The sequence below is a fragment of the Trichomonas vaginalis genome, chromosome V (genome assembly GCF_026262505.1).
Source record: "Trichomonas vaginalis G3 chromosome V, whole genome shotgun sequence".
NCBI lineage: Eukaryota > Parabasalia > Trichomonadida > Trichomonadidae > Trichomonas > Trichomonas vaginalis.
The window spans coordinates 14,900,171-14,926,878 of NC_067207.1; the positions used below are offsets into that span (position 1 = coordinate 14,900,171).

Genomic DNA, 26,708 nt, shown 5'->3' on the forward strand with positions numbered 1-26,708 from the left:
ATGGGGAAATTAATTTAAAGTTATCAAAGAGTAAAGACTTATTCATTCACATAATTCAGATTCAATGTCTCTATTAAAAAGATAAAATCTTAATGGATTTTCTTATAAGATAAACTCTATGATATAAAGTCGTCTAGACTTGATTCAATCCATTTAAATTCATTGCTGGATTCGAAATCCGAAATAAATGAAGAAATAGGAACTATTCATTCAAAACATTTTGATTGAAAAAATTCTCAACTATATTTGGTACACAAACTTGTGATTTGATTTCGGCAGTTAATAGTGATTTTTATTGAGTAGTTAGAAATGCAATGAGATAAAGGTTGTTATTGCTTTTGCATCTGCAGAATTTGTTTTGTAAAATAGTTTTGTATTTGATCTTAACGAGAATGCAAAGAGAGATTATGTTATTATTATTTAATTCAATATCTCCATTCCCTGATGTGATCATTTCTATTTTCTGGTTATCAAGAAAGCACTTATCAGCAATGATATCTGAACTTGATTCAGTTGAATATAATAAAATTTTCCCTGAATTATCTTTCATGACTGAATTAGAAATATAAATTTGCGAATTTGCACTGGCAAGATTAATAATTCCCGGTTGAGATGCGGTTGAAGATGAAGAACTATTTAAATAATTACTGCAATGAATATAATGTTGGGAATACCAATGCCAATAGCACATTAAATCTGCTTTATTTGAAATAAATTGACAAAATTTTGTGCTTGATGTTCCTGATGCATCATTATAAATAAGATATCCAACTGCATATCTTGTTTTGCAGTTACTTTCATTGATTGAAACAAATGAAACATTTCCGTTCTTGTGCCAAAGTACAGAGCCTGATGTTTCACTTGAATAACCTGAAATTGATGATTCTTCAATCAGATTTAGATCATAACTATTCTGTCTAGCTAGAACTGATGTATGAATTCCATTATGTGTCAATCTTGTAGTGCAGTCTTTTCCTGTAACTCGATATTGGAAAAATGATCCATTTCGAAAAACAGTGCATGGACAGTGATCATCTGCACTGCATTTATTAAATTCTGTTTCACTGATTCCTAAATAGTTCGGACCTACTGATTCAACAGAGATACATTTCGTCTTTAAGTCTCCAAAATTACAGTCTGTAACAAAATATTTTCCATTTGGATCTGATTTCAGAAATTGCTTAGATCCATCAGTATTTATGACTGTTGGTGGATCATTGAAGTATCGATTCCAATCATCTCTCGATTTATGAAAAAACAAAGTAAAATATCGAAGTCTATTTGTGCAATATGGTAAAGCATTCATGTGTTATATAATTAAAGTGATTTATTGTAGAAGATTTTATAATAATAGGGAAAATTCCTTTAAATTGATGGTTCAGAAAGATTTTGTTGAGGATTAGCATGTTTAGTTGAATTGTATGTGAGAGTTAAATGATTCTATTTGTTTTTCATCTCGATAATTCTTCGCTGAATTTTTAAATCTTTGAATTTTGATAATATTGAGCATTGTTAGAAATTTGGTAATGAATAAAAGATTCAATAAATGAATCAGCTATTGTTTATTCGATTAAATTCTGGGAATTGAAAGAAATTAAAGTTCAAATCAAACATGAATTTTAAAAAAAAAATTCGAAAATGTTTATGCGTGATGTTTCCAATGCAATTTACAGATTTATTGTTGATGACGACGCAGAATCATTAGCCTCAATCCTTTCAAATTATCAAGATCCTAATTTGAAACTGACTAAACCAACAGACTACAAGTATCCAGCTTTAATAACTATTTGGCCTTGGCCAATTCATGTTGCTGCGTTTTTAGGATCTGAACGTTGTTACAATTCCCTCTTAAATTATGGTGCGGATGAAAACATTAAAATTGCAAAAAAATTGGATGTGCGCCATTATGCTGCAGCTGGAGGACAATTATCTATTCTGCGCAGATTCTCAGATTTTGATGATTATTCTATGATTTATGCAATTCAGTATGGAAATCTTGATTGTGTAAAATTCATTTGGTCGAAAGGTATTGATTTTTCAAGTGATTATGTCTTTGTTCATGAAGCTTGTGAATCTAAATCCCTCGATATTGTTCAATTTATTTATGATCAATGCCCAGATTTTAAAAAAATAGCTAGTAGATTATATGATGATCACACTGGTTTAATGCGTGCAGCAAAAAGCGGCTGTGTTGATATTGTCAACTTTCTTCTCAAGTTAGGTTTAAAAGACAATGTAACTTCAAAATCTGGTCTTACGGCGATTTTTCTAGCAGCTAGATATGGATCTCTTTCATGTGTTAAAGCACTTGTTGAATCAGGATCTCGCTTCAAGAGCCGTAACAGGAAGTATAACTGTTTCGTTGAAGCAGCAACTCAAGGACATTTGGACATAGTTAAGTACCTTCTCGACAAAGGAATTGATATCAATATAACTACAATCGATGGGTATGATGCACTCGCATGTGCAATTGAGAAAAGTAGACTTTCTGTTGTTAAATATTTGTTAATGAAAGGAGCCAAGAAAACCAGAGATAGTAAGGAATTTGCACAGACAACTCCAGAAATATATGATTACTTCATAAATCACGATGGTGCCATAGATCCTATTTCAGTATTAGAGAAAATTGTGTTAGATAATCTCAAAAATATTAAGTTAGCAAAGCATTTATTTGAAAATTACATAAAATTGGATGATCTACCACATGATCTGATCTCAGAAATGTTTAAACGTGATAAAATTATAACTAGAAACTATAGGGTGTCCAAAGGTGCGTTTAGCACAGCGCTCTATATGAGACTATTAAAGGAGATATATGCTGATTATAAATATATAATAAAAAATATGAATATATGTATATGATGAGTATGTTGTATTTTGGCGCCATGCCGGGATATAAAATGAATTTTGAGACAAGAGGCGGTTTCGCGGGAAATTTTGGCGGGATTTTTTTCATTTTTTTAATGAATCATAAAGAAAACATCCTCGCTCTTGCAAAAAAATGCAAAGACTGTAAAAAAATCTACGAGACATTGGTAAAATGCTTCGGTATGGATGCTCCTAGCTATTCCACTGTAACGTATCATGTTAGGATGTATCACTTCATGAACAAAAAGGCGCCCATCATAAAAATTGACAAAAAATCGCCGGATCAAAGAAAAATCAAAGCAATTCTTCAAGCGCTAGATGAAGACCCAAGAGCATCACTCAGAAGGATAGAGGAGATGACAAAGATACCACGTACAACAGTCAGTTATTATCTGCACAATTATTTGAACTACAAACTAGCGTATACACGTTGGGTTCCGCACAGTTAGTATGGTTATCTTGGGTATGGTGGCACTACGCTCCACCCCACCCAAGATAACGGTTTGACACTTTACAAAACCGCTAACGTATATTTTACAACACAAACACAAACACTAACTTAACCTTAAACATTTACAAAGCCACCAACCACTTCACCTCACTAACGTTTTCGCTAACGACTTCACTAATGAAAAAATAAACGTTCCCACTAATGTTCTCATTTACAAAAGTATTGCAGCGCTTCCCATTGCTGTGCTTCACATAACAGCTCATAATCTTCTGACTCACTTTCTTCTTCATATAGGTCAAAATCACTGTCATAGTTTATACCTGTAAGTTTTGACAAAGCTAATGAAACACGCTTACCGTTTGTATCTATTGCTTTTATATATCTCCCATTATGTTTGTTGTCGTAAACGCTCAAACTAACTTTACCCTTTCTCCCTCGTATCTGATAGAATGTATTTTCACGAGGAACAAAGAACAAATTCTTGAACTCATGACCGTTGTAGTTTGTTATCTCAATAGTTTTCGTCATTTACATCCAAATAAAAATTTTCAGTAAAAATAAACTTAAAAATAAATGATATCACCACCCTCACACGTATGAAAATATAGCACAAAAATAAATTTAGGTGAAGTGGTGAGATCTCACCTCTTTTTTCACCTCTTTTTTTTCACCCACTTGAATTCATTGTTTTATAACTCTCTTCCTTTCTCCAACTCTTCTAACTTCTTCTTAAGTTCAGCAATGTTGTCCTCATGAAGTTTAATCTTTCTCAAAATTCCTTCTTTATCTAATGGTTGCTTTATCTTTCTAAACTGAACTCTACCATCCTTCATAGTATGAATGTAAAAACCTTCTGGAATAGTTCCTGATTTAATGTATTCTACCAAAAACTTTTGTTTCATTGCTTCAGTGACTTTATTTGTCATTTCAATCAAATAAAAATTTTAATATTAAATAAAAATAACGTTATTTTTTCAGTAAGGAAACGCAGGAGTTTTACGATTTATTTGAGGAGTAGGTTCTGGTTTAAATGTTGGAGTCGGTTTAGGAGTTGACTTTTGAACAGGAGTTTGTACTTCCATAGGTTCAGGAGTCATTGAAGGTGTTGTTTGTGAAGGCGTTGGTTTTGACGAAGGTGTTGGAGTTTGTTTAACTTCAGCTACTTCAGTATTATTTACAACATTTGCTTTATTTCTTTTCAACATCATTACTGCTACTGCTGTAGCTAGCAAACCTAGTGGGAGACCATATCTTATATAAGGACTTGACCAAATGCTATTTTTGACAGGAGCTGGTGGAACACCTAACCTTGGTGAGACTGCTCTTTGCCATTGTGCAGCTCGTAAGAAATATTCAATAGGTGCTCCATAATCGTTTGGTAAAGTTTGTTTCATAGATGGTGAAGGTTCACGAGAGCTTGATGAAGAACTCATTTATAAGCTTTAAAAATAAACGTTCATCCTTTATTCTTCACTGTCGTCAGTTGCTAAGTTATAGTCGTCAAGTCTTATTATTGGTATGCCTGACTGTCTTACTTGTATTGCAAAGCAACAATCCCTCATAAATCCAATAAGTGGCTTTGGTACGTTTTCAGTTGCTAGTTCAATAGGTCCTTTAACAGACAATTTGTATGTTATTGGAGCAGTAGATGTTTGACCTTGCTGGAAGCAAAAGTCCACTTCTGTTGGAAAACCACATAAGAAATGTGTGTTGTCATAGCTATCCCATTTATGTTCCACACTACCATCATCCACCAATGACCTCATAACATCTTCATTAAATCCTATCATATCATTGTTTGTATTGCAAGCGTTCGCAACCATTTCATAAAATACAGGTCCATATGATTTTTCAGGTTCTGCAGGCATATTTCCATAAGCTCCCATGGAAAGCTGAAGATATTTAAACTTAGGGTTCTCAAAATTAACATAATAGTTGTCTTTCTTTCTAAATAGTGCCCAAATACTTTTAACATTAATAGGCGTATAAGCTGCTGTAAATGTTGCACTTGAACTATCTGTATTCTTTGAGAATGAACCATCCATAGGAATCCAATCCATAACTTTAACAGGAAAACATAAAGCCTCGTTTGTATAATGTTCTACAAGTTCTGTATAAATGTTAGGGTCTAAAGAGAATGACTTTGGATGAATGAAACATTCATTAAAATCCATCTTTGTTCGAAATAGTTGCTGGTTACAGTTGTAATAGTAACTGTTCCACTAGCTTCTACTGCCTTCGTTATCATAGTGAATGGTTCATTCCATGGAACAAATTTATTTGTCGGTGGATTTGAATCTGAAGCAAATGCAACTTTAAGAGTTGGATTGAAAGCAATGATATCATTTACAGATATAGATGTGCATTGTAAGGCGTCGCTACTGAACTTTACTTTAAGCTGAATGTTTCCTGCAAAAGCTGGAATAAATCGAATAGCTTCTAATGGAAGGAATCTTCTAACAGGAATTCTTAAACGAAGCTTAAAATCAAATGATTTTCCTGCTGTAATTGGACCACTAACAATTTGTCCTGTTCTGCATGTTCCCGAATGACTCCATACATCTTCATGTCGAGTCTTTGAGAAAACATCTACTTTCTTTATTTGTTCGGTAGTTTGTGAGTTTGAAGTTATATATGCTTCTTCTCTTGCGTTGTCTTGAGAATATACGATACGACCATTTGCAAGGATTTGATATCCAGCAACTGCATAGAAAGCGTCATCGAAACCAATCCAAAATCCTGGTGGGTTTGTTTTATTGGAACCTGAACCAATTTCTTTATCTACAATAAATTGACCTTCCATTTTATACGTAATGAATGTATTGTAAAGGTCCAACATATTTTCACCAGGAGGTGAGAGATTGAATGTTACCCATGTGTTATCTTTAGCAGTTCCAGGTTGTGATGGAATCTTTGCGTCAGAATATTTTCTATTAGTGTCACCAATTTGAACTGCATTGTCTATGATATCGAAATATGAGCGAATCTGATGAATATGCTCTGCTGGAGTAAATTCGTTTAACTGTTCGTTCTGCATGTATTTACTTCGGATAAAAATATCTATTTACTTCATTATTCTCACTCTTCTTCTTGGCATTCGTGGTGGAAGTTGTTTCTTGACATTTTCAATGAACTGTACATTCTCTTTTGTCTCAACTTCTTTCACTGGTGGGTCAGGGTTCTTTGACTCGGTTTGTTTTTCAATGAAATTCACGAACTTTGCAATAAGCTCTTGGTTCGTTATTGAAAGTACATCTGGCTTCTTTTCTTCTGGTTCTTTTGGTGGCTCAGTTTGAACAGAAGGTTTTATATGGGCTTCGTGGACTTCACCCTTGCCATGCACCTTAATGTTGTCGCTTTCTGCATTCGCTAATGGAACCTTTCTTTTTCTTACGTATATTTTACCATCTTTACTCTGACTTACGTAATAGAAAGGATGTTGTATTCCTCTGGCGTCATTTAATATAATAGACTCTCGTTCTGATTTTGACAAGCTCATTTTACATCGGTTAAAGTTTTAATTTTGTTTTTTATCTGCAGTCAAATGACTCAGACAAGTCCTACGGACAAGACCCAAGGGGTCATAGATGTTGAAGCATTGAAGAAAGAAATTCGCGAGCAAATTTTATCCGAACTGAAGGAACAAAAACAAGAACAAAAGCCAGAGAGACCAAAGAGAAAACTTAGTGAAAAACAACTAGCTGCATTAGCTGCTGGAAGACAGAAGAACCCACGTTTGCTCGCGAAGAAAGCTAGAGAAGAAGCTGAAGCAAAAGCTAAAGAAGCTGAAGCAAAGAAAGAGTAAATGGTTTATTTTTATCCGAACTAAATGTATAGACAAATACCTTTATCTGTTGCGTTCAGTAGTGAAAACCCTGACGTCAAAATAAAGGGGAACAGAGTAACGTTTAAGTTTCCAACAGACTGGATTGTGAACATAAATGAAGAGAAGTACATTGGCATAACATCTATGTATATAACACGTGCATTTAGGAAAGTTGACTTTATACTTCAAGTCGAGATAGAAAATGACGAACAGTCTTTAAGCGCCCAAAACATTCACATATACAAATACTTTAAAGACGATACAACATTGTTGCAATGTATGATTTCATTTAATGAGATGTTCGAGAAAAAGTTTAACATTGAAGTACAAACTTTACAGCCTTTACGTGAGTTTCTTGCACAACTGAAAGAAGAAGGTAGTCAGCCACAACTTATAGACTTTCATTATGAATTTAATGAAAATGAAGATGGAACTCATGACTGTCAGTTTGTTGTATTCTCACCATTCAATGAAGTCGCTAAAGAGAAAGAAAATCCATTACGTATAAGATTTCAAATCTCTGAACCAAGTGAAGACTTCAAGAATGTTTTCAATTATGATGCAATGCTTCCGAGGAAAAATGAATTTTCAAAGATTGTAACACCTGGCATTTGGGATAGAAAGCAAGCTATATTATATTCAAACTTAAGTAAGGGAGTTGAAAATGAGTTCATTGGTCATACAAGAACTACACCACTTCCTAACCCTAAATACTATAAATTAACTGGCTTCAATCGTGAGTTTTGGATAGACATGTTCTCCACTCATGACCATAACTGTCCAGTGTTCTTACCTCCAGACCATAAGGACTGTCTCTACATTGAAGCACAACTCTTAAACTCTACCATCGCAGTATTGTAAATGACCACATGGGCTTATTTTTATCACGAATGACCTCATTGCTGACAAAAATAAATGACCTCATTATTTTTCTCATTCATGACCTCAGAACTTAAGCTTTCTTATGAAAGAAGTCTTAGTCTGAATAGAAAAGTTAAACTTCTCTTCAAATGCAGGTGTAGCAGACTTACATAAGTCAAATCCAATCTCTTGACCGTCATAAAGTGCTTTATATAACTTCATAACACTGAACTCAGAGTCTTTGTCATATGTTCCTTGCGGAACCATTAAACCTTTATCTTCATCATAGAAACACTGAACAGAGTCAGGAAACATTTCATTAGCGGTTAAAGCAATAACATCTTGCTTCACGCCTTTCATTCTGCAGTGAAATGCAACTTCATTTAAATCATTCGTGAGTAAGTCTATGTAGGTCTTCTTTCCACAAAATATTGACTTGTATGCTAAACTTTGTTTTCCAGGTGTTATTTCTGCAAAGTCTATGAAATTGACCAAGGTTTTTACCAATGAGAACTCTTCCATAACGTTTCTCAAACTCTTCAGCGAGGGTATCTTCATTATAGGTGCATCGTCGTATCGCTATAGGCTATTACAAACCCATATCTTCTGCAGTACAGAATACTTCACACATTATTCTCTTCGACATAGATAGAATATTAACACCAAGTGGACAAAGTTAAAGTGTCTGCAAATGCTTTTCGTTAGCTTGAAAATAGTTTTATCTGAACCATCCAAACCTTCGAACTTCACTATATGGTTGTAGTTTCTGATGGCATATCTTATAGCATCTTTGTCATTTACTATGGTTATTTTTGACTCAATAGGAGATAGAATAGTTTTGCCATAAATACTGTTCAGAATGAGCTTTATATTTTCTTGCAAAGGATTTCCTTCTTTCTTATACTTTAACCTTAACTCAAACAACTTCTTTACTTCATCTCTTATTCTAATATCTCTGTTTCCATCGTAATAGTATCCTTGCAACACTTCACATTTGACACCTTGATATTTTATGAGGTCTTGTAATGTTATATGGTCAACATACATGAGACAGCAAGTGTTTGAACTTCTGGGAACGTTAAGTTCTGGATTTAGTTCAGGGTCACAAACTATTAAAGGAAAGTGTCTATGTATTCCAATCTCTGTTATCTTAATGAGAACAAAGAAGCCAGACATAAACTTTTCACCAATGGGTTCCTTTTGGTCGTCATCGAATAAATGTCTCATGAGATACTCTGTGCTTAACATCTTCATCCTTCAATAACTTTGGAATTCCTTCTAAAGTATAAATCTTGCTATAGCGGATGGATATAATGAAACAGCGTCGAAGTCAGCAATGAGTTTCTTTTTGCTCTTTTGTTTAATGTTATCTGACAACATACATCTTCCACCTTGAATGCATCTGAAATAAATTCTCTTGGTTTATTTGAGAGGTCATAAATTTCCATTCGGGAAGTACACTCTGTTCTCAAAAATTTGTTAGCAATAGAACAAATACTAACGTAGTCATAAACGTTTAAATCAAATCTTTCAATATGTCATTGCGGAACTTAACAAAACCTTCTCTTAAAATTCTTACATCTTGTTTGCAATAAAATGTACTATACTTTTCTAAGTCGAAATGGTTTTCATCTATTCTGCAACCTTTGATGGAATCTATGTTCTTCATGAACGTATCTGCATCCTGGATAAACTTACATGCTTCAGAAATGACACCAGTTTGTTGTCATTTGCTAACAAAAACACTGCTGTAGTAGTTATATGGAAATACTTCTTTCGGTCCTGTTTGTAAGTTAAACATAGCAGGAAATAGTTTAAGCTTCTTATTTATAACACTGTAAGAGTCTTTTATAATAATTGCCCTTCCTTTATATAAACCAGTTATTTGCATTGTTCGTGAACCTTTAATGATGGGAGTTCCTTTCACTTCTGTCATGTGTCTTAAGATGAAGTTTATATCATAACTGAGGTTATGGAAATATATTAAACTCTTGTCAGGAAGTCGTTCCAAAAATTCTGTTGCACAGTTCTGACCCCAAATGCTTTCACTCACTGAACCATCTTCATGTCGTAACATATGTTAAAAGCTTTATGAAAGCCATCGGTACTACACTCAAAGTCAGCAAAGAAAACATGCTCAGGAATGAACTTGCACTTATTTTTATTTACTTCTTTTGACTCTGCTTTCTTCTTCAGTTGTACACAATACTTTGGAGCATATGTCAAATCTTTAAATGGTGCAAGGTTCTGTTTATATAAGTCAGTCGTATATGTGAAAAGTTCTCCATAAGAAATAGGTTCGAAATATTTGCACTCCCACAATGTTTTCATAACATCCCATAGCGGTGTAGTTCTATCATAACGAACTACATATTTGTTCTCTCTCTTTGTATATATTTTCATCTGTTTCTCAATGTTCATTCCACCACACTCCTTCAAGATTTCTATATAGTTGCGAATGAAATATGTTGTCATTGGTAATCTTTCGTTTAGCATGTAGTGGTCTTCAACAAGAAGTAAGTCAATAGTTCGAACAGTTTTACATTCTTTTGGTATGTATCTCTTTATTTCATTATGTCTTGAGTCATTGAAATAACCAATGGTAACATTAAATGCTATACCTGTTGCGTCAGAAATTTCTTGTACTTTACTTTGAGGAAAGTCTCTAACACGAATGACTTCTCTCATGTGGTCAATAGTTTCTTCATTTACTCCAGCCTGAATGCAAGCATAAACGAAACAATTGTCTCTGTCATAAGTGTTGCAGTTCTTTTGTTCAGTTCATTGAAGATTTGGTAGCGTTCAAGATTTATAGGTAATGTGCAAAGATACTTCCAGAACTGACCGCTTCTCTTCTTATAAAACTTCTTTTCACCATTATCTTTCCAAAAGCTTTCTATAAGTGCTGGGTTTCCTGTTTGCTTAAGAGCTTCCAAAATGGCTTTCTGGTCATTTGTCAGTGTGCTTTCATCTCTATATGGTCTCTTTTTTGGTTTGCCTTTCTTTACATCTGACATCGTTAAGCCTTCATATTCTGTTAAATCATACATCTTTATTTCAGTAAGATTCTTTATGTTTGTCAAGAAGAAGTCATAGTGCATTTCAACAATACCTGCAGCATTTGCTTCTATCTCTGATATAAAGTTCTCCTTCAAGAGCTGATGTAGTAATGTTCCAATATTATTGAGGTTTAACGTAGAACATTCATACTTTCCACCAAGTTTATAACATACCATCCATCTCTGTTGGGAGTTTATTTTAATCTTCTCTAAGAGTCTCATGAAAACCTTACCGAAATGTTTGTGTAAGTAGTCTCTGTTTGGTTCATCTAAAGCTTCGATGTTAAAGTCAATGAGTCTATTGCCTGACTTCACATTTCTCTTCCTATTCTCTTCATCTTTCTTTAACCATCTCTCACCTTCTTTTGGTTTGTCGTCAATGGAACGAATGACATCGTTAGCTTTGCGAACTTGTTCTATAGCACTTTTAAACATCTCTCTTCTCTGTTGTTTCAGTGTGTCGTCTCTTCTTCTTGTTTCACCAACGTTTGCATTTGTTATGTCAAACATTTCTTGACGAACATCATGCGAAAGAGCTTTACGAGTATGACCAACGTTTGCATTTGTTATGTCAAACATCTCTTGACGAACATCATGCGAAAGAGCTTTACGAGTATGACCAACGTTTGCATTTGTTATGTCAAACATTTCTCTTCTTACTTCATGAGGTACTGAACGTCTATGATATAAGTCAATAGCAACGTCATTTAAAGGAAATGCTCTTGCATGGACTTCGTCCTCGCCGCGTTGCGGCTTTATGAACTCATGAATTCTATCATAACTTATTGCACCATTATAGTCTTTAATGAAGTCAGCGAGTGCTTTTTTGTTTGTTGCGTAATGCTTTGCAACATCTATGTTAGCTTCTGTAAGAAGTTGTTTTATTTCCGAGTGTTCTAACTTAGACAACTTCCGATACATCTTTAGTAGGAAATAAAAAAAATATTTTTGAAAAAATTAGATTAGATTTTTTTTAAGTTATTTTTCAAAATAATTTAATATTTTTATTATAATGAAACACATGCAAGATTGCAAGTTCTTTTCATACAATGCTCTCGCTAATGCCATCAAGAATGAGTTCAATGGTGCTTCAAACGTTAATGTTATCTTTAACAAGAAGTTTGTGAAAGAATCTAAGTTCGGTCAGTATGTCAGACCATTAGCTATCGTCATTGACCGCAAACGTTATACTTCACAAGAGTTAGCAGTAGTTTTGAAACAAAAGAGTTTCTTCGTGAATGTCAAAGATACTCATTATACTGTTATAAAGAACTCTAATATTGACTTCTTCAGTATTGCTATGAATCTTTCCGAACAGAAAGAATATAAGAAGGGTGAAACAAATGTGAAATATTATCCTTCATCTCTGAAGACAATAACGAACAAAGATGTTATACATAAGCTCCTACCAAAGGTTGAAGAAGCTTCTATTGACATTGACGAAGGAAGTGAAATGGTTGAAGAAATTGACCCTGAAGTTATTTAAGCAAAAATATATTTTTGGTTAGTATTCATATCGATATTTTACAACAATTCCCCAATGTATAAACTTTTCATACGCTTTTTCATAAGCTTTATATACCTTCAGAAATTTTGCATAATCTTTAGAAGCATTTAGATATTGTTTAAATGCTTTGTATGTCTTCAGAAATTTTGCATAATCTTTTACATGTTGTTCGTTCTCTTCTTCTGTCATGAGTTCCGAATATTCTAAATTCATGTTCTTTCATATGAGATAAAATTTTATAAAAAAAATAAAATTAGCTTAGATTTTCATTCTTCCTCTTTGAAGTTATCGAAATACTCTGTTATTTTTTCCTTCAGTAATGGTAAGTCTTCTTTGAATGTAAGTATTGTGCAACCTTTGATGTCATAGTGTGTTTGAGGAAGAGTACTTTTGACAATTTCCTTTATTTGCTCATTCGGTGTCATTGAAATCGGTAAGTTTTCACGATAGAACCAGTTTCTGTCAGATTTATATATCTTAGCGAGGTCGTAAAAGCTTTTGTTGTTTCTTCTGACTAAATGCAACATAACCATATCTCTGTCTTCTTCATTTTCCATCTCTTCAGTATATATCATATACTTATAACTCTTTTCCTTTCCTTTTGGTACTGAACGCGGTATTCTTTTCTGTATGCTTTTGTCTTTGGATTCAATGACTTCGTCTTTTGCTTGAAGTTTCTTTTCCATCTGTTCGCGTTCTTGTCTGTGAATTTCGTCAAGAAGTTTACAAACATACCAAGCATAACGAGGTGAAGCCCACATTGCTACAGCATTTACGAGAAGTCTATGAACATAATATCCTCTCAAACCGTTTGGCAATTTTTCACGATTTTCATAGAGTTTTGGCGACTGGGGTTTCTTCCCTACTCGCTGTGCTTCGCTCAAAAGTTCTTGTGTGCTTTGGTTCCTAAACCAGTCTTTAGGAAGTTTAGTATCTGGTGCAAAACATGCTGTCAAAATACTTTGCATTTGGTACATATCGTCTTTGACCGAACGAATGAGACGGAGTTGTTTGTTAAACTGTATGTACTCATATTCTTCATTTATGGCTTCATGAACTATAACTGTTGTTGTGTTCTCGGTTGTTGACATATCTGTCTTTACATACAAAATAAAAAAATAAATAAAAATAAAACTAACTTTATTTTCTGACTTTCACAAAAGACCAAAAATAAACGCTTTACATGTATTTTTCAGCAACTTCGTCAAATAATTTTATAGCTTTATCTATCTCATCTACTTCAAACGTTTCTTTACCTTTTATGGGAGCACCATACATTTTCTCAAACTTTTCAAGTAGTTCTGTTTCAGCAGCTCTCATATCATTAACTAACACAACCTTGACTCTATTGACTGTACTGTCATATCTTAGAGTTATATTATATGTCCTTCCTATCTTATATCTTTTTGTGTTGAAGTCCTTCGGTTTCTGAACGATGTAAAGTAAGCCTTCACTGCAACGTTCCGTATCGAATGAACCATATGTTATGAAGTTATATCCAACAACTGGGTCAATCCATAACAAAACTATTGGTATAAGACTTTTGTCTATAAGATATGCTGCAGTTCCATAGAATTTTACCGATATCATAAGCTCAGGATTTCTTGTCAAAATTTTCTGAGTAGAAGCAATTTTAACCCAGTCCTGCGGTCTCTTTCCAGATGGAGATATAATGTCTGACAAAGAATATTTGTTGTATTTCTTTGAGTATCTTACGTTTAAATCACCAATTCTAACCAATTTGGTGTCATTGTCTATCTTTTTAACTGTTTCAAACTCATTGTTTGACATATCTTTCTTTAAGTCTGCATAGTCGTTTCTCATACGTTCTATCTCTTTGACGGAGTAGTTATATTTCCTCATTGCTGCTTTACATTTAGAACATTGCGGGTTCATTTTTGCGTTATATTCTGAAACCTTACCTGCTAAAACAACTAAAGCGTCAATTGCTCTCTTCATCTCAAAAGTTGCTGGTTTTATTTGTTTGTTCCATACTTTGCCTCTTCTATCTTTATCTCTTATCTGCCATACACATTCAGCAACTAACGAAACAAAGTTGTCGTAGGTCTTAAATTCTTCAGATTTATATATGTCAGAAACATTCTTATATACTATGTCGCAATCTTTGTCCATAACCTTATGGTTGCAATGAAATCCTAGAAACTCATAGTTTACCTTACGAATGAACTTCTTTATTTCTACTGAGTCAGTTGCTTTGACTTCTATTTCATCGAATTCAGGAATAGTGAGCTTTTGCTGCTGAATTTCAGGCAATTTGGGTAAATGGTCGATGAGGTCCTGCATTTCATAAAGATACTGTTCATTTGTTTCATCTTTCGCACTACAGTCTAAATTATTTGTTAAAAGTTCTTGCTTTATCTTCTGGATTTTTGTTTCGAAAGTATATGAAGAAGGAATGAAGCTTTTCATCTCTACTAACATAGATGTTGGATTCATGACTAACGAGTTTGGTGCTGTTGTTTGAATTGTTGTTGTGCCGATTGTGGCTTGAATTGTTGTTGTGCCGATTGTTGAAATCATATCTTTTATACAAAATAAAAAAATAAATAAAAATAAAACTAACTTTATTTTTCTATCTTAAGGAAATTCATGAAAATTCATGAGGTGAAAAAACAGGTGAAAAAGGAGGTGAGATCGCACCTCTTCACCTAAAATATATTTTTGGTGTAAATTTATGACAAAAATAAATGGTACCATTAATGATATCATGACTGTTCTCATTCATGTCTGATTTACATCTAATGAAAAAGTTTAGAAGAATTTTCTTATTCTTTCTGGCATATTTTTGTCTTTCCAGTACTCCCGCTCTAATGGTCCCAGATGTGTTGGCTTCGACTCTCTCAAGTTCTTAGATGGTATAACATCTTCAACGCCTCCTTCATATCTTACTTTATAAGTGTCATCGTTTGTGTTATAGCCAAGTATTTCAATAACCACTCCTCGCTTTGCTTCGTCAATGGTTTCAGCAAGTTTGCCATTACTACTTTCGACTAATTTATGACGAGGGTAAAACGCTATGGAGTCGTCAGCAGCTTTTATAAGATATCCATTACCTTGCGTAGAGTCTACGATATAATAGTTTCTACTTAACCTTAAACGTTTCTTTGTCAACGGTTTGTCGTCAAGAACTACACGAACTTTTGTTCCAGGAATGAGGGTAAATTGTGTTGAATTTCTGATATTTTGTGTTTGGCTTCGTTTCTTTTGTATATACTTTTCTTCTTGTTGTTGTGTCATTGAATTTGGTGTATGGCCTGTTGTAGAATGCGTTGAGGAATTATATACTTCGAGAAAATGTTTCATTGTTTCTTCGGTAAAGTCTCGCTCTTGGTTTAAATCTCTGAGCGTTCTTATGAAGCGGTTTATGATGCCGAGTATGTTATGGTTATGGTCTTCAATAGTGTAGTGAGTTATGTTATGTTTAATGAGAAAATCTGTGATTTCATTGCTGAGGTAAGCACTGTCTTGGTCTGATGTTAAAGTACTTGGGCTATGTTCTGCTACAAACTTTTGTAAAACTCTTAACACTTCACGAGTTCCTTTATTCCTCATTGGATATGCATATGCTTTGCGAGTGTTAACATTTATGAAGATGAGGAATGGTTTATGTCCTCCTTTTCTGCTTTGAATGAGAGTGTCAAATTGGTATGCGTCAGGAGCGTTGGAGTAAATTGGTAAAAAGTAGTCGTAAGGGTTTATTTTTGTTTGATGTACAACATTTTTGTCAAAGAACCTTTTCACTTCAGCTCTGTTAGTAAATCCCCAACTCTTTGCAGCTTCATTGAACTTCTTAAATGACCTCCATGGATGTTGTTCGAATACTTCTTTCAAGCTCATTTATGTAAAGTTAAAGATTTTATTCTAGGCTCAAGCGCGTTCATTGAACGCGGTACCATGCAAATACAGTCACAAATGGTGGCATATAATCTGCACCCAAGCCTGTTGGATTTGTTGTGAAAGTATGGGCATGATTTCCTGCGGTTCCACAGAAAATACCTGCGCTTGAATCTACTGGGTCACTTGAAATATCATATCTATGCATTCCCTGTCTATCCGAACCTGCTGCAAGATTTGTATAACCTCTTTTTGTTATTGAATGTGAATGACTACCTGTTGTGTTTGTAGTTCCTGTATGAGTGTGCGGTGGAAGGTTTGCTTCAGTAATTTTCTTCGAACCTCCTGTTTGCTTTGAAGAGTTAGCACAGTATAAGAATTTGTCTACAATCTGCTGCCATGTACCAAAACCTAAAACTGTTGCTGGATTTGTTGAGTTCATTGACGTATAAATAGAGCCTATAGGATATAATGTTTGAAGCATTTCTGTCTTTAATGTTTGAAGCTCTGTTTTGTCTGCTTTCTTGTCATATAAATCTTGAGCAGTGAATTTAATATTATGTTCATCCTTCATGACATAAACATCTTTACATCTAATGTTTCTCATCGTCGTTATGTTTTCATTCGATGTTAAACCTTGTGGAAAGTTAGGAGGTTTACAATATAATGCAGCCGCGTGCGGCGGGGCTCCGCCCTCCCCACCAGTTCCGCCAACCGTTCCTTCAATACTTTCTATAGCAACAGTTGAGAAGGAGTTATGTGTATGTTCTTTATCTGCTTTTTTATCTAACATTGCTGGTAGTTCATGTGTTTCAAAGTTTCTGACATGACCTTCGATATTCATACATTTACTATTTAAGGAGTTTAGTGTATCTTTTACGCTTGTACTTGGATTCTCTAAAGGTGCACTTGAACCAAGGGTATAGTTCAATATTATGTCGTCTGCTCTAACAGTAGTGAAGGATTCATGTGTATGGTTCTTGTCAGCTTTACTATTTAATGTAGCTTGAAGTTCATTTATATCGGAGATATTGTGTTTATGAGATTTCAAAACTTTGTTCGTTGCGTCAAGTTCATCTTTGTCAGCTTTACTTTTAATAGCATCTTCAAAAGTTATTTTGCCTTAACTCTCAATGTAAATCTTGGTTCAACTAATACACCGTTAACAAAGAAGTATGAAGCATAAATTTCATCGTTATAACCAAATGCTTCTGGTGCTTTACCTGTGTCATACTGTACTACAGTACAGCTTATGTCATAACCTTTAGCACGAATGAATTTATATCTTCTTTCATTAACATCTTCAGTGCTTATTTGTTCATCCTGTGTTAAATATCCATGGTAGTCCGTTATAATCTGTTCGTCTGAACTTATATAATGAACATGGTTTTTATCTGCTTTTTCGGCTAATTTCTCTTCTATCTCATTTATTTCAAGTTCATGCCTACCACCACCTCCCGAAGAAGTATTTTTCTCAGCTCTTGAAGAACGTCCACTTCGCCATCTTTGGTGTCAATAATGAGACTTTGTGTTAAAACCTTTCCTGTCTTAATGGATGTTTGTAAAACTTCTTCTTCACCGTGTTCGGGGTCATGGTCGTCATCATATCTTGTGAAATCAGAGATGTTGTCATACATTAAGCATATCTGTCTCAAAAGTTCTGCTATTTGAAACTGGAACGAAAGATATACAGAACTTTCATCATCTCCTAAAGTCAAGTCTGCTTTCTTAAGTATTTCTTGAATGTATGCAATGAGAACAGAGTACCTTGGAAAATATTCGAACAATATTTCATTAGCTGTTGGTTTTGGTGGTTCTTCTGGAGTTTCTGTTGTTTCAGTTCCTTCTGTAGGTTCTGTTGGAGTTTCTGCATCTCTTGACTTCAATGCTCTTGCTCTCAAAGACCTAAATGTTAGAGCACTGGGTTTTACAAAGGACTTTATAAATGCTTTAATAGTTCCTGGTAAGTTATTGTTAGCATTAAGTAAGTTCCTTATGCTTCCATCATGTACGTCCATAGCACTATGTAAAAAATCTATACTTTTCTTGTAGTCAGCAATAGACTGACTGTGATTTTTTAAAGATTTGTCAATACCTTTAAGCCAATCTTCATGCATGTCTGATACTGAGCCAAGAATATCATTTGCTTCCTTTAGTGTATTTTGTGCTTGTCGTAAAGTATCCAATCCCGTACGTGCATTGTTTGCTATACGTCTTACAGTATCTATTTGACTCCTTGTTTCTTGCATCCAACCAGATAAAGTTTTAATAGTATCCGAACCATTTGAAATGAAGTTCAAAGCATTTTTAACGTCATCTAAAGCTTCTTCACCAAGTACTGCCCATATCTTTCCGATTTGGTATTGAAGAACTCCATATGAAGCAGCTGTTAAACCAGTATTTATAAGGTCCCATATCCATGATTTAGCAGTTTTTCCATCCTTTCCATCCTTTCCATCCAAACCGTTTTCGCCTTGAGGTCCTTGTATTCCTTGTATTCCTTGTATTCCTTGTATTCCTTGTGGTCCGGTGTCACCCTTCTCTCCTTTCAGTTCATCTTTATGTTCGTTATAATATTCTAATGTCATAAGGTGTACATCATTACTGCTACCAGCAACGCCGAGAATTTGTTTCTCATTCATGACTAAATTCTTTAGGCATTTAATGTTGTCGTCAAATCGAAAGCTCTTTAACAATTCAATGAGAACATTTAATACTTTCACTAATGAGGCATCTACTGTAGAATTTATATATTGCACCGTTCCATCATTTATGATGGGAACCTTGCTTGTTGTAATGAATGGGTCATAAGTGTTAAAAGTATCGAAATCAATGACTTTTTTAGTTTTTCCATCGTCAATGACTAAATCATTGCCTTCAATGGTTAAAGTTGAGTTTTCGTTTACTAGTTCATGTGCTCTTCTTGCTTCATTTGTTTCATACGCATATGCAGCAATAGTCATATTTTAATGAGAATAAAATGTTGTTCTATTTGCAAAGTACAGACCCAAACGAATACGGGACAGTAAAGCTACAAACAAACTTAGGTCTTCAGAATGAAGCGCTTGCTTTCAGAGTTGTTGACTTCAATACTATCGCAACTTTTGTCATAACAGATGAAACAGATTTCATGGAGTTTGAAATAGATGACAAAAGAAGTTTTATAGCATTTCCTAACAGAGCAGAGTATAGAATAGATAAAATTGCTGGAGTCATAGGTACTCTCATAAATGAAGAAACTATTGACAACATAGATGTCGAACTCTCTTCTGAGGGAACATTGAAGTTCAGTAGCAAGAAAGAGTTCAAGATAACACGAATGAGTCATAGAGTACAACTTCTTTTGGAGCATACCATATGACATTTCCTTTGAAAAGTGTTGACAAAACGATTGAGATGAAATCTGTTCCATACGTATGTTATGGTAATTGTTTATACATTGAGTCTAAAATAGCTAATGTCACAGGCATTTCAGGAGTTAATAGTAAAGGTTCAGTAGAATATAAGTCTTTCTGTTATGCAGTCAATTCAATGTTCATTCCAAACGTTCCTGTCATAGCAACTCATTTAGGTAAATGGGTTCGCATTAGTCCTCATAATTTGAAAGACATGCAATTCAGAGTTGTTGACTTTCAGGGCGAGCCTGTAGAACTGAAGGCACCAGTGCGAATGACTGTTGAAGTTGACTTTTTAGAAAATATTAAATGCAACAGCTTACAAGAGAACTCAGAGCTAAAAATATAAAGTATGAATGTTATGTATTAGGTCATGAACTTTGGTTGTTGCTGTTTGATGAAACAAATGAGTTAGTTATGTCAGTCAAGAGAACAGAAAAAGGCGTCAAAGGCGCCGAGCGCAAAGCGCTATATTGTGTTAGTGAAAACTGCACCAAGTCAATAAGATTAGGTTTGCATTATGAAGATGAGTTCGATACTGTTGAAGAAGTTTTGGATAGATATTACAAATTGCTTTAATTTACTAAAACATATTTCAAGCAAAGTTTATATTCTGTTGAAAGTTTTGTATACTCGTTCGAATATTTATACTTAAACTCAACTCCTGTAGTTCCTGGTGTTTCAATGATGCGGATGTTACCTATTTTCATGAATATTGGAGTTTGACCACAGCATTCGATTTCAGGGTCGAGATAGTCAATGACACATTGTTTCCCTGTTATTCGTGAGATAACATTTTCAAGGTCCTCCTTTGTTAGAATTATTTGGTTCTTGCTTATAAGATTTGTCAAAAGCTCCTTATCGTCTTTGAGTAAAATTGTTTGGTATAACTGAAGAAGGTAATGGTCTACGTTATCTGAAGGATTTGTTTGAACATTTATGTAAGGGTTGTCGTTGGCTTCTCTTGAAAGAATTTGGTCCAGTGGTGGATACTCTAACTTAACATCTGATGTAGCGTTAGCGTTTGAAGCTGAGTTTAAATTCACGGATTTCAGTTCTGGTTCTTTTTCTTTCAAACACTCTGAACTATAGTTCTTTATGACAATATTGTTTGTCGTTCGTGAGTCAACATTTGATGTTGGTTCAATTGGAACATTAACGGCACCAGCTAAGATGGATTTGCTTCTCATTTCATATAGAATAAAAACCTTTTATATGTATGAAATGAACAATATACTCGACAAGGGTTTGAATGTAAAGCTAACGAATGAAAATATTGTTGAATTCACTGAGACAGGTGCTGTGTATAAAGATGTAGAACTACTGAACAAAAGAGCTAAGGGAAGAAGCAGGAACATGAACAAAGGGTGGAAGCCTATAAAAATTTATGTCAATGATGGCTCAGGAGGTTCAAACATAAAGTATGCAGAAAGTTATAGAGTTTATGCGCTAAAAGGTGAAAAGCCTTCATTTAAGAACAGCTATTCTAACGCATATCCTCAAAAGCTAACGGATGGGGAAGTGGATGATATGAATGACAGCAAAAATATTAACAGAAATGGCGACAGAGATGCATGGAATTTGTTTACCATCAGTCAATTGAAGGTTAAACTTTAAAACAATGTTGGTCGTTCCCATGGAATATTTTTGACTTTAATGGTATTAGTCATGATATGAATCTCAAGGTATGAACGAGGAGAGATGAGAGACTTATATGCTTCCCAAATTTCTTCAAAAGGTAATGTTATACCTGACTGTTTCCAAATGAGTTCAATATCATAACGTGAGAAACCTTGAAAGATAACGAAGTCAGTTATGAGACGTTTTATGTTTAAAGCTAAAAACCTCCATGTTTGCATAAGTATTGCTACAGTTAAGTGGTAATGTCTGACTTTAGTTATGATGTTAGCTAATGGTGAGTCTGGTTTTGACACTAAACCTTTTCCGGCGAAGTCGTCACAAACGAGCAGAGTGTTTGAAGGATACTTTTTGAAGGGGTATTTTGAAAGTTTTGACAGAATGTAGTTTGTAAGTCGTTTCATATCGTAAACTCCTGAGTATTGACGTAAGTGGTGTTTGTCAATAATTCTTTCCATCTCCTCAGAAGTCTTTTGCATTCCTGACTGTATAAATTCAACGATGGCATAATATTTCCTCTTACGTCGAATGTAACGTTGAAGAAATTCAATGAGTTCACTGTCTGGAACTTTAACGACAGAGGCTTGAACTTTTGACATAAATGTTTTCGCTGTTGAATCCATAGAGTCTGAAGTTGCTGATATAATGATTTGGTCATAGTAAGAGTCGTTTCCTAAACGCTCTGTTATGAGTATATGACGAATTAAATTAAATGTCTTACCTGAACCCATCTTTCCACAATAGAAATAAACACCATTTGAACAGAACTCATAGTCCTTACTGAAAGGAAGAATGAGAGAAGAGTTAAGTTTGTCTGTAGTTTCATTCATGTCTTCATCTACGTCATGTATTAAATGCTTCATTTTATCTCCATTAAAAATGCAAGTCAGAAATATTCAGAACATAGCACCGAGTCTAACTGACAAGAGTATAAAGATATACTATGAACATGTTATGATGAAACCTACCAAAATTCAAGAAAGTCAGTATACTTATGAATATCCAAGACACTGGGTAGAGTATGTAGGAGGTGAGAAAGCTATTGAAATCAGACAGGTTCGAAGTATTCCAGCAGGAAGAACAATATTATTGAAGAACTTTAATGTTTTGAGATATAATGATGAAACAAAGAAGCAAGATAGTTTCCCTGTTGCTGTGTATGTGAACTTAGATACAGGAGATGACATGAAAGTTTTTAATACAAAGCTTCAAACGGTAGTGAGAGAACAACTGACTGCGGAAGGGCATCCATTACCTTCAGAAGTTACCATAGCATATAATTTTGAAACAAATGCAATAGATTTTAAAGTCGTCTCTGCAAAGAAGTCAGGTTTTACATTTAATGAAGCAGATGTATATTCGAATGAAAACTTCAAAGCTATTGCATGGTTAGATAATGACGATTGCTTTAAGAAAATATTTAAATACAGTGACTCAACGATGTCAATAGATGACCTTCGTGGAATGTTACCATCGACGTTTACAGTAGAAGGTTCAGCAGGATTGCTTACAAGATTGTCAATTGGTGGTATTTGGTCTCGTGAGAACATTGTTATAAAATCCAGTATAAGTGAATTTGCTGAAGAATCTATATTATGTCTTTCAAACTACATGTATTCGCCGCCAAAGCATTATAGTATAACAAACTTTGTCAGTAAGTTTAACATAAGACTTGTCGAACCTTCTTCAATGAAAGATGTTGTGCTACCCAAAGACGGAAAGGATGGACTCATTATTGAGATGATTTTAATAGCATATTAAATGAGCTTGTTCTTGAAGGTCATTCATGATGAAATAACTGTTGTAGAAGATGTTAGCAATTGTTCAGATATTTTATTGAGAATAGATGAGATAAGAAAGAAGTTTATGAATGAGAACGCTTATGTTTCATTGACTTTCTCCAGTAACGAGAACTTTTATGAGATAATATTGAAGAGAGATGATTTTAATATGGTGTAAATGGTAGCTTGGGCAGCTTTAGGCGCAATGGGAACAAAAGCATTAGCATTTGGAGCAAAAGCACTTGGAGCTTATGACGCAGTAAATAAAATGAGTGGAGGTAGGGTTTCGAAGACATTAGATGCAAATAAAGGGAAGATTGGAGGCTGGGTTGCAAAGAAGTTAAGATTAAATAAAATAGGGCTCATAAATAAAGCATCCAATTTGGTTGCGACTGAGTCAGAAAATGCTTTAGGAAAGGACGATGAGTTTGCAAAACACGTAAAAGACTTTAATGACCAGCTGAAAGGTGAAACAATGCATTTAAATAGAGTCGATGGAACTAAAGAAGATGTTTCTTCTCCACCAGTAGTTCTTCCGTATGGTCCCTATGGAATGTATGGAAACCCTTACGAAAGACCATTTGACCCATTGACTGGTGGAAGTAACTGGTATCATTACGGACGAAGAAGAAAGACAGTCAAGTTGGAGACAGACATGAAGAAAGCAACTAAAAAGAAACCAAGGAAGAGAGTTATAAAGCAATGAATTCAAGTGGGTGAAAAAAAGAGGTGAAAAAAGAGGTGAGATCTCACCACTTCACCTAAATTTATTTTTGTGCTATATTTTCATACGTGTGAGGGTGGTGATATCATTTATTTTTAAGTTTATTTTTACTGAAAATTTTTATTTGGATGTAAATGACGAAAACTATTGAGATAACAAACTACAACGGTCATGAGTTCAAGAATTTGTTCTTTGTTCCTCGTGAAAATACATTCTATCAGATACGAGGGAGAAAGGGTAAAGTTAGTTTGAGCGTTTACGACAACAAACATAATGGGAGATATATAAAAGCAATAGATACAAACGGTAAGCGTGTTTCATTAGCTTTGTCAAAACTTACAGGTATAAACTATGACAGTGATTTTGACCTATATGAAGAAGAAAGTGAGTCAGAAGATTATGAGCTGTTATGTGAAGCACAGCAATGGAAGCGCTGCAATACTTTTGTAAATGAGAACATTAGTGGGAACGTTTATTTTTTCATTAGTGAAGTCGTTAGCGAAAACGTTAGTGAGGTGAAGTGGTTGGTGGCTTTGTAAATGTTTAAGGTTAAGTTAGTGTTTGTGTTTGTGTTGTAAAATATACGTTAGCGGTTTTGTAAAGTGTCAAACCGTTATCTTGGGTGGGGTGGAGCGTAGTGCCACCATACCCAAGATAACCATACTAACTCGCACAACCTTAATTCAGTTCAAAAAAAATCTAGAGTCCAATCTTCGAAAAAGCTCCTCTCTATATTGGGTGCGTATCAATCCAAGAAGTTTCGCTTTTTAGTAACAGGGGACGAGTCTTGGTTTCAATATGCAACAGAAGTCAAAATCATGTGGATCCTGAAGGATGAAAATCCGCAAACATTCCCGAAGAAAAAAATTGACACACCAATGATGATGTTGTCGGTTTTTTGGGGCGTGAATGGCATCATCGCAATTGATATTCTTCAAAAACCTAATACGATGAATGCTCAGTATCTAATTGACAATGTTCTTACTCAAATTATCAATTCTGATGAGTTTGAGAAATCCAAACAACAAAAACAAAAGTTTGCAATTCATTTTGATAATTCAAGAGTTCACAAAAGTCATAAGGTAATGAATTACTTGGTGGAAAACAATGTCAAAGTTGTTCCAAACCCAATTTATTCACCTGATATTGCACCCTCTGACTTTTATTTATTCGGCACGCTAAAAAAGAGAGCTGAAGGACGCGAATTCGCGAGTCCAGATGATCTTGAAAATTTTGTAAGAGAGCAATTTGAGCAATTTTCTCATGATGATTTAAAGCGTGTCTTTCAAGCCTGGATCGATCGCTGCGAACGCGTGATTGAATCCAATGGTGATTATATTTAAATAAACTTTATATATATGTAACTTGTTTATTTCTATTCGCAGTATTCAGGTTTGTGCTAAACACACCTTTGGACACCCTATATTTAACTAGCAATGGCCCTCTGAAGGAAATTTGCGATACGAAAGGATTTTTAACTAGCAATCAAAATAACCCTCTCATTTTTTGCATGGATAGTAAGCAGTTTACTCTTCTTTTCAATAGCGGATTCAGACTTCCTAAGGGTTGTAAATTGAAAAATTATATAATCGAGGACGCTTTAACTGATAACAGATTCACAAATTGTAAATTCATTGACTTTATTGAAGATTTTGAATCACTCGATGCCCAGCATATCATTTACAAGCTAATCAGAAATTACAATGAAAAGGATGATCAAAACAAGGAACTCAATCGAATTATATTTGAAAGGATAAGACAAGCAGGGAAGATTAAGAATGGCCTATTTCCATGTGAATTTCTATGTCGTAGGACCTTTCTTTCATCATCTGAATTATTCAGTTATCCATATTTTAAAGAGAGCTTCGATGTAATGGATGATAATGCTAAGTTCCAAATTTTCTACAATCAATTCGATTTTTCCACAAGGTGTTTGGACAAGTATGAGCATATGCTAGAGAGCGGTTTCGATTTTTCCTTTCTAAAATGTGGAGATAATCTTCGTGGATTCCTAAATTATTCAAATCTCTATTCTGTTGCGGAGTATAAGAAATTTACTGAATTCTTCATCAGAGTTGGTTTTAATATCAATCAAAAGGATAGTAATGGTGAAACTCTACTATTTCATACTGAAAATCCAAATGCAATACAAGCACTCCTTGAGTTCGGAATTGATCCAAATATTCAAAATGATGAAGGTGAATGTATTCTCAATTCTTATTATAGTTTGAAAAAATTGTACTTAGTGAAGCTACTACTTGATTATGGAGCAGATCCAAATAAAAAATCAAAAGAAGGAATGACACCTCTTGCCACGGCTATAATGTCGAATTTACCAAATATTGCAATTTACTTAATACAACATGGCGCAAAAATAAGTGAATTTCCTGGCGGTAGTGAAAGCTGCCTTCAGCATGCAAAAAATCTAGTTACTCCAAATTTAAATGTTAAAAAAGAATTAATAGATTTGATATCTTTAAATCTATAGACATGAATTTGTAGATAATTATTAACTTCCTTTATGTTTAAAAAAATTTACGTCTCGGGTCACATAAAAAAGGATTTATTAAACTCTAACACAAATTTTCAGCATTCACTTTTTTTATTGCGAGTAGAATGTGTTTTTGTATATTCACTTCTATTTGTGCATCATTTGCTATCTCAATTAAGTTGAGTCAGTAATCGTCATATTCTGATTCATTTGTATTGTTTTTTTCTCATAATTTCTGTTCAATTTTCTTTT

The 26,708-nt window shown here is 34.3% G+C and overlaps 17 protein-coding genes and 7 pseudogenes across 24 annotated transcripts, besides 7 other annotated features; 10 read left to right on the forward strand and 14 right to left on the reverse strand.

The window, feature by feature from the left end:
* Nucleotides 1-129: 129 nt before the first annotated feature.
* TVAGG3_0337890 (uncharacterized protein) lies at nt 130-1,658 on the reverse strand (the record flags this gene model as incomplete). The annotated part of the gene is made up of 1 exon (XM_001324104.1): nt 293-1,306. One exon carries the CDS (start codon nt 1,304-1,306, stop codon nt 293-295), a length of 1,014 nt encoding a protein of 337 aa, XP_001324139.1.
* Nucleotides 1,659-2,756: 1,098 nt separating this feature from the next.
* Nucleotides 2,757-2,784: a terminal%2Cinverted (terminal inverted repeat of Mariner transposon ID:TVAGG3_0337900).
* Nucleotides 2,757-3,312: a mobile genetic element.
* On the forward strand, nt 2,853-3,312 carry TVAGG3_0337910 (annotated as a pseudogene). The gene has a single exon. A coding segment is annotated over exon 1 (460 nt).
* Nucleotides 3,312-4,008: a terminal%2Cinverted (terminal inverted repeat of Maverick-1B transposon ID:TVAGG3_0337920).
* Nucleotides 3,312-24,634: a mobile genetic element.
* Nucleotides 4,009-4,245, reverse strand: TVAGG3_0337930 (uncharacterized protein; the record flags this gene model as incomplete). Its single annotated transcript, XM_001324102.1, has 1 exon — nt 4,009-4,245. One exon carries the CDS (start codon nt 4,243-4,245, stop codon nt 4,009-4,011), a length of 237 nt encoding a protein of 78 aa, XP_001324137.1.
* On the reverse strand, nt 4,294-4,752 carry TVAGG3_0337940 (uncharacterized protein; the record flags this gene model as incomplete). The annotated part of the gene is made up of 1 exon (XM_001324101.1): nt 4,294-4,752. The coding sequence occupies one exon, from the start codon at nt 4,750-4,752 to the stop codon at nt 4,294-4,296; it is 459 nt and encodes a 152-aa protein (XP_001324136.1).
* Nucleotides 4,783-6,356, reverse strand: TVAGG3_0337950 (annotated as a pseudogene). The gene has a single exon. A coding segment is annotated over exon 1 (1,574 nt).
* On the reverse strand, nt 6,384-6,818 carry TVAGG3_0337960 (uncharacterized protein; the record flags this gene model as incomplete). Its single annotated transcript, XM_001324100.1, has 1 exon — nt 6,384-6,818. The coding sequence occupies one exon, from the start codon at nt 6,816-6,818 to the stop codon at nt 6,384-6,386; it is 435 nt and encodes a 144-aa protein (XP_001324135.1).
* On the forward strand, nt 6,864-7,124 carry TVAGG3_0337970 (uncharacterized protein; the record flags this gene model as incomplete). The annotated part of the gene is made up of 1 exon (XM_001324099.1): nt 6,864-7,124. One exon carries the CDS (start codon nt 6,864-6,866, stop codon nt 7,122-7,124), a length of 261 nt encoding a protein of 86 aa, XP_001324134.1.
* On the forward strand, nt 7,149-8,006 carry TVAGG3_0337980 (uncharacterized protein; the record flags this gene model as incomplete). The annotated part of the gene is made up of 1 exon (XM_001324098.1): nt 7,149-8,006. The coding sequence occupies one exon, from the start codon at nt 7,149-7,151 to the stop codon at nt 8,004-8,006; it is 858 nt and encodes a 285-aa protein (XP_001324133.1).
* TVAGG3_0337990 (organellar and viral DNA polymerase type B) lies at nt 8,091-8,366 on the reverse strand (the record flags this gene model as incomplete). Its single annotated transcript, XM_051230646.1, has 1 exon — nt 8,091-8,366. The coding sequence occupies one exon, from the start codon at nt 8,364-8,366 to the stop codon at nt 8,091-8,093; it is 276 nt and encodes a 91-aa protein (XP_051100376.1).
* On the reverse strand, nt 10,417-11,287 carry TVAGG3_0338000 (annotated as a pseudogene). Its single transcript has one exon. A coding segment is annotated over exon 1 (871 nt).
* Nucleotides 11,295-11,986, reverse strand: TVAGG3_0338010 (organellar and viral DNA polymerase type B; the record flags this gene model as incomplete). Its single annotated transcript, XM_051230647.1, has 1 exon — nt 11,295-11,986. A coding segment is annotated over one exon (692 nt), but the record flags the coding sequence as incomplete, so codon positions are not given.
* TVAGG3_0338020 (uncharacterized protein) lies at nt 12,078-12,551 on the forward strand (the record flags this gene model as incomplete). The annotated part of the gene is made up of 1 exon (XM_051230648.1): nt 12,078-12,551. One exon carries the CDS (start codon nt 12,078-12,080, stop codon nt 12,549-12,551), a length of 474 nt encoding a protein of 157 aa, XP_051100378.1.
* Nucleotides 12,839-13,663, reverse strand: TVAGG3_0338030 (KilA, N-terminal/APSES-type HTH, DNA-binding family; the record flags this gene model as incomplete). The annotated part of the gene is made up of 1 exon (XM_051230649.1): nt 12,839-13,663. One exon carries the CDS (start codon nt 13,661-13,663, stop codon nt 12,839-12,841), a length of 825 nt encoding a protein of 274 aa, XP_051100379.1.
* TVAGG3_0338040 (organellar and viral DNA polymerase type B) lies at nt 14,007-14,705 on the reverse strand (the record flags this gene model as incomplete). The annotated part of the gene is made up of 1 exon (XM_051230650.1): nt 14,007-14,705. A coding segment is annotated over one exon (699 nt), but the record flags the coding sequence as incomplete, so codon positions are not given.
* Nucleotides 15,345-16,430, reverse strand: TVAGG3_0338050 (integrase core domain containing protein family; the record flags this gene model as incomplete). The annotated part of the gene is made up of 1 exon (XM_051230651.1): nt 15,345-16,430. The coding sequence occupies one exon, from the start codon at nt 16,428-16,430 to the stop codon at nt 15,345-15,347; it is 1,086 nt and encodes a 361-aa protein (XP_051100381.1).
* Nucleotides 16,471-19,390, reverse strand: TVAGG3_0338060 (annotated as a pseudogene). Its single transcript has one exon. A coding segment is annotated over exon 1 (2,920 nt).
* TVAGG3_0338070 lies at nt 19,408-19,827 on the forward strand (annotated as a pseudogene). The gene has a single exon. A coding segment is annotated over exon 1 (420 nt).
* On the forward strand, nt 19,885-20,171 carry TVAGG3_0338080 (annotated as a pseudogene). Its single transcript has one exon. A coding segment is annotated over exon 1 (287 nt).
* TVAGG3_0338090 (uncharacterized protein) lies at nt 20,398-21,012 on the reverse strand (the record flags this gene model as incomplete). Its single annotated transcript, XM_051230652.1, has 1 exon — nt 20,398-21,012. The coding sequence occupies one exon, from the start codon at nt 21,010-21,012 to the stop codon at nt 20,398-20,400; it is 615 nt and encodes a 204-aa protein (XP_051100382.1).
* TVAGG3_0338100 (uncharacterized protein) lies at nt 21,038-21,439 on the forward strand (the record flags this gene model as incomplete). The annotated part of the gene is made up of 1 exon (XM_051230653.1): nt 21,038-21,439. The coding sequence occupies one exon, from the start codon at nt 21,038-21,040 to the stop codon at nt 21,437-21,439; it is 402 nt and encodes a 133-aa protein (XP_051100383.1).
* On the reverse strand, nt 21,436-22,059 carry TVAGG3_0338110 (protein of unknown function, DUF4106 family; the record flags this gene model as incomplete). The annotated part of the gene is made up of 1 exon (XM_051230654.1): nt 21,436-22,059. One exon carries the CDS (start codon nt 22,057-22,059, stop codon nt 21,436-21,438), a length of 624 nt encoding a protein of 207 aa, XP_051100384.1.
* On the forward strand, nt 22,415-23,221 carry TVAGG3_0338120 (uncharacterized protein; the record flags this gene model as incomplete). The annotated part of the gene is made up of 1 exon (XM_001317435.2): nt 22,415-23,221. The coding sequence occupies one exon, from the start codon at nt 22,415-22,417 to the stop codon at nt 23,219-23,221; it is 807 nt and encodes a 268-aa protein (XP_001317470.2).
* Nucleotides 23,923-24,634: a terminal%2Cinverted (terminal inverted repeat of Maverick-1B transposon ID:TVAGG3_0337920).
* Nucleotides 24,635-25,308, forward strand: TVAGG3_0338140 (annotated as a pseudogene). The gene has a single exon. A coding segment is annotated over exon 1 (674 nt).
* Nucleotides 24,635-25,388: a mobile genetic element.
* Nucleotides 25,361-25,388: a terminal%2Cinverted (terminal inverted repeat of Mariner transposon ID:TVAGG3_0338130).
* An 87-nt stretch (nt 25,389-25,475) lies between these two features.
* On the forward strand, nt 25,476-26,453 carry TVAGG3_0338150 (spectrin binding; the record flags this gene model as incomplete). Its single annotated transcript, XM_001317437.1, has 1 exon — nt 25,476-26,453. One exon carries the CDS (start codon nt 25,476-25,478, stop codon nt 26,451-26,453), a length of 978 nt encoding a protein of 325 aa, XP_001317472.1.
* Nucleotides 26,454-26,708: the final 255 nt, after the last annotated feature.